This window comes from Drosophila elegans, unplaced genomic scaffold, assembly GCF_018152505.1.
Source record: "Drosophila elegans isolate 14027-0461.03 unplaced genomic scaffold, ASM1815250v1 contig_684, whole genome shotgun sequence".
Classification (NCBI taxonomy): Eukaryota; Metazoa; Arthropoda; class Insecta; order Diptera; family Drosophilidae; genus Drosophila; species Drosophila elegans.
Genome location: NW_024546041.1, coordinates 863799 through 873149, shown reverse-complemented (window position 1 = coordinate 873149; position 9351 = coordinate 863799). Strand labels below are relative to the sequence as shown.

At 44.0% G+C, this 9351-nt stretch overlaps 2 protein-coding genes and 1 pseudogene across 2 annotated transcripts; all 3 read left to right on the top strand.

The window, feature by feature from the left end:
* Positions 1–269: 269 nt before the first annotated feature.
* LOC121467748 lies at positions 270–8188 on the top strand. The gene is made up of 2 exons (XM_041710007.1): positions 270–439; positions 7256–8188. Exon 2 carries the CDS (start codon positions 7266–7268, stop codon positions 7782–7784), a length of 519 nt encoding a protein of 172 aa, XP_041565941.1. The 5' UTR covers positions 270–439; positions 7256–7265; the 3' UTR covers positions 7785–8188.
* On the top strand, positions 2205–5058 carry LOC121467744 (annotated as a pseudogene).
* On the top strand, positions 5218–8188 carry LOC121467747. Its single transcript, XM_041710006.1, has one exon. The coding sequence runs from the start codon at positions 5218–5220 to the stop codon at positions 7171–7173; it is 1956 nt and encodes a 651-aa protein (XP_041565940.1). The 3' UTR covers positions 7174–8188.
* Positions 8189–9351: the final 1163 nt, after the last annotated feature.

Sequence of the window (9351 nt, the reverse complement as noted above, 5' to 3'; positions counted from 1 at the left end):
CGATGTATATTTCTTGCGATCCAACGAGCAATAATCCCAGAAAGCCGCAATAGGAATGTCCGCGCCAAGGAGGGGCCACTGTCCAAATTATTCGTTAACAGTCGAGAGCAGTTATGTCCAGATGAACTCTCATCTCGCTCTCGGTCTGTTAACAGTCTCCACCCCCGCTCTCCTAGCATTAGATTTAAGTAGAGTTAAGGAGTTCTAAGTTCGAAGCCACAAAGTGAAGTTGTGCAAGTTAAGTAAAATAAGTCATATGAAATAAAAATCACATTTACCAAAAAAAGAACCCAGCGAGTCGCCATTTCCACCAGCATCCTCCAAGGGCAGAAATCCGCCAACCCCCCCAACTTTTCATTTTTTAGTTCTACGGCCGGATCCATCTGCGATTCCCAGCGGCACCGGTGGATTTTCTTCAATTTCAAAAATAAAAAGATAAGTACGATTTTACTATTTCCAACCGATCGCCATTTTGCGACTCCACGGTTTTCTTTTTTTTTCCATTTCCATTTTTTATGTACATATTCACATACGTACATTCCAAAATATATTCACATACGTACATTCCAGAAACATATTTGCATACGTACATTCCAGAAACATATTTACATACGTACATTCCAGAAACATATTTACATACGTACATTCTAGAAAATTATTCACATACGTACATAATTTAAAATAATAATTTTACATATCCACATTTACATATTCGTGAAACATATACATATACGAAAATAAAATACAATACAGTCCACAACCAACAAACATTTCCAACAAACATTTCCAGCAAACATCCCAACCATCCCAGTTTTTGTGTGTTAACAAATAAACGCAAAGTGATCACACATATTTCAAATTAATTTTCATCTTTGTCAAGTATTTGTTTACATAAACAACATTAAACAAGTGTATGTGAGAAATAACCAGACATATCAAGAGGGCTACGCATGACACGACGGAGCAGCAAATAAATTTAATAACGAAATACTCCAGCTCCACCTGCGTTTTTTTGTAAAGTTATTTCCTTATACATATATACATATATATCCAAAGCTTGAGCAACCAATTCCACTTGGGACAGTGGAAACATTCAACAGGTTTATTGTTACATTCCATTCATTCCGTCAAAGCTTGAGCGACCAAATCCACTTGGGACAGTGGAAATATTCAAAAGGGTTATTGTTACATTCCATGCATTCCGTCAAAGCTTGATCAACCAATTCCACTAGGGACAGTGGACATATTCAACAAGTTTATTGTCCATTCCATTCATTCCGTCACATATAAAACGCCATATACTGGCATATATTAATATTATTGATTATTATTTATAAACATCAGTGCTCCATTCCATACAAAAAATAATAATAAATAACTCAAGCAATAATAAACAACTCAAGTAACCTGAGGGCAAACAAAGCATAATTAAACAATAAATACGACATTATATATATAAATAATACACCTTAAAAATTGTTTTGTTGTGTTCCAACTAACATTGTTTATTAATTTTTTCCTATCGAGTTACCAAGTAGTCATTGGCAAATCCCACAGCAGCGTGACTATTCTGGATATATACAATTTATATTTTTTGATATATTTCCTATATGCTTTGTTCCAAAAAATTGCCATTCATTCCATTCCATAAATTCCAGGTTTTTTATTTAATGCTTATTAAACCAATTAATATTAAAAATAATTTTGGCATCAAGATCATTACGAGTCCATTGATTTTAATATAAAATTGATTTTTATTTTACTGCGAGTAGGGGCAATTTCCTGATCCTTATTCTAGCATGCCCATAGGGGATAAGAAAAATTTGAAGACAACCCCGCGGGTAAGCTTAGAGCGACCACGATCAGCGTCCCCTCGTGTGTCTCAGGGTAAACAAGAACCCAAAGCGTTGATTTTCAACGCAAAAAGCGACAGCTCCTTAAACGCTCCTGTAGTTCCACAAATAAAAGTCACGCGATCCAGCGTAAAGATGGCCCAACGCGACGCAGTTTTAGACAAATTTATTTCGATCTCTGACCGTCTGAGCACATTTGAAGCCAGAATAAACGTTTCAGGAGCTTCAGATCCTTCGGTCCACACGTGCCAAGTTCGACGTGATCAAATCAAGGCATTATGGGACAGGGTAGAGAACGAGTACGAAGTATGTTCAGACGCAATTCTTGCGGGGGGCGGGGAGGCGCATGCAATGTTAGAACTTCTGTAAGCCAAATATGAGCATTGCTATGAAGTTTACGAATCCTGTACCGCGAAACTCAGTGAACAAATTGAGCGAGTGAAAACTCAAACGGCCAACGCCAATTCCAACACCCTGCCCATTCCGTTTTCGTCCGGTTGCCGACTACCGCCATGCGACACTGAGGTTTTCGAAGGAGACTATTTGAAATGGCCAACATTTAGGGATCTTTTTACCGCAGTTTATGTCAACAATCCTAGGTTGACAGCGGTCGAAAAACTTTTCCATCTCAACGCTAAAACAAGCGGCGAGGCTAAGGCAATCGTATCCAAATCCCCTCTTACAAATGAGGGTTTCGATTCAGCTTGGGAAGCACTTCGAGACCGTTTCGAAAATAAGAGACTGCTAGTAAATAGCCAACTCAAACTGCTTTTTAATTTGGGTTCCGTAAATACCGAATCTGGCCAGGCACTGAAAGACCTTCAGAGCACAATCCAAGGGTGTTTGATAGCGCTTGCTCATTCCAACATTTCCACAGAGAACTGGGACTGTCTCCTGGTATTCCTGTGCGCCAGTAAATTGCCGAAACTGACCCTTTCCTTATGGGAGCAGTCCCTTTCATCCAAGTCCGACATTCCGACCTGGGATGAAATGAACACGTTTCTTAGCGAACGCGATTGAGGATATGAAACCCAGCCACAGCAATCACTCTACCGCTAAGAGTCAACCCGTTCCCAGGAAGCTCAACTCTTTCGAAGCCAAGGTAGTTACTAAACCAAAGAATTGCGACCTGTGCTCAAAAGAGAGTCATCCAGAGCGCTTATGCCAGCGTTTTCTCCAGATGTCTGTGGATGCGCGAACAATCTACATAAAAAAAAAACAGCTTTGCCTAAATTGCTTCGCAAGAGGACACCAGCTACGTGACTGTACTAGCACTCACAGCTGTTTCACATGCCGAGCTCGGCATCATACACTGTTGCATAAAGGCAACCCTATTTCCCGTGGGTCAACTTCCGCAAGTAGTTCGTCTGCAAGCCCTCAAAACCCAGCGGTGCAAGGGGCCGCCACCGGTCTAGAAAATCCGCCCAGTGTACAGAACTATTTCGCAACCGGTGCTAGAGCGGTTTTGCTAGGCACGGCCATTATTGATATATGCCACTTGGGAACGAACTACAGGGCTCGTGCTCTAATAGACTCGGGTTCTGAGGCAACGTTTATTTCGGAACGCCTGTTCAATCTGATTAAGCTGCCATTCCGCCTTATCCAAGCCCAAGTTTCGGGCTTAAATCAAACCGTTTCCGCTCAGGCGACCAAGCTCTGCCATTTTTCTATTCGAGCCCCTAATAAGCCAGGCCTTCAGCTAGAAACCACAGCTTACGTCTTGCCCGAACTGGCTGGAATGCTTTCGTCGTACCCAATTCCACGAGATGCGCTGGTTGATTTACCGGCCATCCCCCTGGCAGATCCAACATTTTTAGAGAGTTCCCAGATAGATGTTCTGATCGGAGCCGACATTTTACCGTCCGTGTTGCTGAGCGGCACGCGCACCAACATTTGCGGCTCTCTGCTAGGACAGGAGACTATTTTCGGCTGGGTGCTTACCGGCCCAGTGTCCAATGCATCAGTCCAAAAGCGGGTAGCAGCTTTCTCGACCCAGATAACCGAAACAAGTGACAGGGTCTTAGAAAAACTTCTCACTAAGTTTTGGGAGGTGGAGAATATACCAACAAGGAGGGTAAAGGAATCCGATTCCTATTGCGAGAGCAATTTTCTCTAAACCACCACTAGAGACGCAAGCCGGAAATACGTGGTAACGTTACCGTTTCGCGAACCCGAAAATTTCGGATCCAAATTGGGGCACTCGCGATCCATTGCCCTAGCTCAGCTTCTTAGGAACGAAAACCGTTTAAAAAGAGACTTTCCACTAAAAGAGCAATATGACTCAGTCATTCAAGAGTATTTGGATCTGGGTCATATGAGAGAAGTTCCCCCGTCTTACGATACTCCAAACTATTATCTTCCACACCATGCTGTGATCAAACCCGAGAACACCACCACCAAACTACGCGTGGTATTCAATGCTTCTAGCCCTTCAGCAAATGGGACAAGCTTGAACGATATTCTTCATGCTGGTCCAGTCCTACAATCTGATTTAACCATTCAGATCTTGAAGTGGCGTTATTTCCAGTACGTGTTCAGTGCAGACATTACAAAAATGTACCGTCAAATCTGGGTCGATCCCAAGCACACGCCGTTCCAAAGAATTTTATTCCGAAACAAAGAAGGAGAAGTAAGCGATTTCGAACTAAAAACCGTCACCTTTGGTGTCAACTGTGCTCCGTTTCTGGCACTTCGCGTACTCCAACAATTGGCAGACGACGTAGAAACGGAGTTTCCTAAAGCAACCAATATTATTCGGCATTTTATGTACGTAGACGATGTTCTGGCAGGGGCCAATTGAATACAAGAGGCTCGACTTGCTATCAGCGAGCTTTGCCACGCTTTTAACCTTGCCGGGTTCCCGTTGAGAAAGTGGACAGCGAATCAGAATAGCATACTCGAAGATATCCCTAACGAGCACCTACTCCACGATGACTTTCGCGATCTCAATTCCGAAAGCACTACCAAAACACTTGGGGTTCGGTGGAATGCGACCTCGGACGAGTTCTATTTTGTTCCACCGCTAGTTTCGATTGAATCTACGTATACCAAGAGAGAGGTTCTTTCCCAGATCGCGAAACTTTTTGACCCCGCGGGATGGCTGTCCCCGTTTATTGTCCGCTCAAAAATCTTTATGCAAGAAATTTGGTTGCAACAGTTGGGCTGGGATGAAAATATCCCCACAGAAATGAATCAAAGATGGTAAGAGTTTTTGCGCAGCTATTCCGAGCTCAAGCAAATCCGTATTCCTAGGTGGGTTGGGTTCCAGCCAGAGGTGAAAGTCGAGCATCATGGGTTTTCTGATGCGTCGCAGAAGGCATATGGGGCCGCAATATACTTGCGGGTTGAAGTAGGACATAATATTATGACACATCTGCTTACCGCCAAGACCCGAGTCGCACCTGTTAAAACGGTGTCCCTTCCACGGCTCGAGCTATGTGGGGCCTTGTTGTTGTCAGAAATGATCGCAGCTATCCTTCCGAATATGCCAATTTCCAATTCCGACATTTTCTGCTGGACTGATTCCACCATCGTCCTCGCATGGTTGAACAAACCGGCATGCCAATGGGCCACGTTTGTAGCCAACCGAGTGACCAAGATTACTCAGGTGACGAGCGCTGAGCATTGGGCGCATGTCCGATCTGAGCACAATTCCGCGGACCTAGCCAGCCGAGGAGTTTCGCTGCAGGATCTGGTTCATAGCCAACTCTGGTGGAAAGGACCGGACTGGTTACAACAGCCAAAAGGCCAGTGGCCAACACAGGGGCTTGCGACTCCAGTTACAGACTTAGAGCAGCGTGCTGTGAAGGTCAATTTCGCAAAGGCCCTATCCGACGATTTTCTGGAACGATTCTCCAAATTGGACAAGGCTCTGCGGGTCCTTGCGTACGTGTTACGGTTCACTCAACGCTGCCGCAAGATGCCGAGGGGCCCAGCTGACCGGCCTACAAAGGAGGAGGTCCGAGAAGCTGAAAGATCCCTTATTCTATATGCTCAACGTGAGGAATATACCCAAGAGCTTAAATTCCTAAACGATAAGTGTCCAATTCCAGTGTCCAGCCCGATAGCCAACCTGTTTCCATTCCTAGACCAGCACGGCCTGTTAAGAGCATGTGGTCGCATTACTGCCTCAACAGCACTTCAGTATGACGAGCGCCATCCTATTATACTGCCATATAACTGTAGGCTTTCTCGTCTGCTCGTCCTTTTTTCACACCAGATTTCCCTGCATGGCGGCAACCAACTAGTGGTACGCCTCATTCGATCGAAGTATTGGATTCCTAAACTCAAGAATCTGGTAAAAGCTGTGCTAAACTCCTGTAAGGTGTGTACTATTTACAAGAAGAAATTACAGACGCAATTAATGGGCGATCTTCCGACCGATCGAGTTTCCTTTTCCAGGCCTTTTACATATACTGGCATTGATTATGCAGGCCCATTTGAAATAAAAAACTATACTATTACCAAGGGATATGTTTGCGTGTTTGTATGTTTCTCCACAAAGGCGATCCATTTAGAGCCTACTTCCGACCTCACAACCGAGAAGTTCCTCGCAGCCTTTGCCCGATTCGTAGCGAGGAGGGGTTGTCCTCAGCGGGTTCATTCGGATAATGGCAAAACCTTTGTGGGGGCAGCGACTCTACTTTCGCGTGATTTTATGCAAGCGATCAAGGAGTCTGTGACTGATGCCTATAGCCATCAGGGACTTTTGTGGCGTTTCATTCCACCAGGAGCTCCACATATGGGAGGACTATGGGAGGCTGGAGTGAAAAGCTTTAAAACACTTTTCTACAAGTCGTCGTCAAGTCGGAAGTATACGTTTGAAGAGCTCTCTACCCTTCTTGCCAAAGTTGAAGCGTGCCTTAATTCCAGGCCACTGTCTCCCATGTCCGAAAATCCTTCTGATTTGTTGGCGTTAACGCCAGGCCACTTTCTGATTGGGGGTCCGTTGCTTTCCACAGCTGAACCCGAAATAAAGGGCGATGCTAAGTCGATTATAAATCGCTGGCAACATTTAAAGGCCCTGCATCAGCAGTTCAGTGCGCGATGGAAAGAGGAATATTTAAAGGAACTGCACAAGCGCAATAAGTGGCAGAATCCGTCCAAAGATATACAAGTCGATGATATGGTGGTCGTCAAAGAAGACAATATGCCATCAAACGACTGGCGGCTCGGCAGAGTTGTATCTGTCTTTCCAGGGGCCGATAGTAGAGTTCGCGTAGTAGAAATCCGTACCGCTCGAGGAATTATTAAACGTCCCGTCCATAAGCTAGTACTTCTTCCTATGGAGGCCAAGGCAGCCTTAGTACTTCCAAAATAGAGCCTTCTGTCCTCATGCTCCAATATTCGTTCACGATTGACACTAAATGTACTTATCATTTATTTTTTTTTATATATTAAAGCATTAAAACCATGGCTCCACGACCTCGCAGCGCCCAAACTCTGGACGACAGACGTTCCCGAGGTACTCGATCCTACCGCTGCCGAGTCTGTCGGGGAATCCATCCGCTACGAAAATGCAACAGGTCTTCCAGTTCGCGACGCCAGTCAATTTCTCCAGTGCGACCTTCGGTAACTGCATCACGACCATCAGCTTCCGGCTCACGCTCTCGGGGTCCAACACCCAGCTCGCGGAATCGTTCCCGGCATTCCGACCAGGCCGAAGCGCCAACTGCAGCTCCATCTGTGGCGTCTCTGTTGCAGCATCGGAGTGTGCAAATCATCCCGACGGCCATCGTGGTTCTCGACACAGGAACCAATAAATACGAGACGGGTGCCCTGATCGACCCGTGCTCCCCGGTGAGCACCATTGATAGATCGCTCGCTGCGGCGTTCCGGGTCCCCACGACAAGCGTCGGAGACGAGACGGTCTGTTCGGCGACGATAAGGTCGCACTCCAATCCGTGCACTAGCCGACGATGTTCGCGCTAGGTTTAATGATATCTGTCTTGCTGATGAACAGTTTCATCGCCCGGCGACGATATCCCTGGTGTTGGGCTCTGACGTCTATCGTGATGTCATCCAACCCGGGTTCCTAAATCTGGATGAGGGGCTGCCTGTCGCACAAAGCACTGTGTTCGGCTGGATTGTCTCGGGATCCTGTAGACAATCTTAAGGCGCCAGACGTGTGGAAAACTTGGTTGCTACGTTTGCCGTCGCAAGGGGGGGAGAATGTCCGATGAACTCTCATCTCGCTCTCGGTCTGTTAACAGTCTCCACCCCCGCTCTCCTAGCATTAGATTTAAGTAGAGTTAAGGAGTTCTAAGTTCGAAGCCACAAAGTGAAGTTGTGCAAGTTAAGTGAAATAAGTCATATGAAATAAAAATCATATTTACCAAAAAAAGAACCCAGCGAGTCGCCATTTCCACCAGCATCCTCCAAGGGCAGAAATCCGCCAACCCCCCCAGCTTTTCAAGGAATATATAAATGCCAAAAAAGAACCGACTAGAGAGAGATGTTAATTCCGGCAGCTGGAGCTTACAGTGATCTCATTGCAATAGGTAACAATCGATTGCTTACATTTTATTTTGGCTATGAAGATTTGTCTGCTCCCAATTGTGTAAATTTAATTTTTAAGCGCAAACACAATACATTTTAAACAATTTTATAGCTTTTAATGTTAAATTTCTAAGCCATGTTTTCCAATAACATTTATCATTTTTATTCCGCCTTTATCACCAAACTCATCACAATATTTGTACAAAATATGATCTTCCATCTCTTCAGGTATATAAAACAATAACCTTCATCATTTGTTTTCCTGTAGAAAACAAATAACTATATAACACCATGCTGCAGAGTTGAGTTTTCTGTATATTTAAGCATATGTTTTCTTCTGTCTAAGCACTATGTGCGTCTTGTAAGCAGCTAATCAAACAAATTTAAATGCAGATTTGTTAATAATAGAAAAATCTACTATATAAAAAAGATTTGAGCATGTTCGACGTCTGCATGTTTTTCTAATTTGCATTTAAAAAATCGGCTAAACACACTTTGGGAATAATCCATTGCCGCATTAGCATTTAGCTAAAGTTACTCCAACATGTGTGTGGCACAAACAGCTGATCTGGGTTTGTTTCCTTTTGAACCGTCGCAAATCCAAATGAAATGAATTAAAAATCATGAATATGATAATGTATTGTAATACTGCGACCAGGATTTGCTGCGGGTGCTCTTGTTTTTTTGGTCATTTTTATGCAAAATAGATTTTTTATTCGAAAGAAATCGAAAATTGGGCCATTCTTGCGTATCGAAATCAGCTGTTGTAGTGGTAGCACTAGCAAAATACCATCAAGTATCGGTATTTTTCGGTATTTTTTTAAAAAGTTCGGGGCGAATGATTTGAAGTCGCCTTTAATTTTCGCATTTATTTTATATGCGGCAATTTGCCCTATGTGTAAGTAAATGCGCATTAAGTTAAATGCGCCAATGGAACTATTACATATGGAATTATTACATATGGAATATTACATATGTAAAAATCCCTGCCGTTCCACTA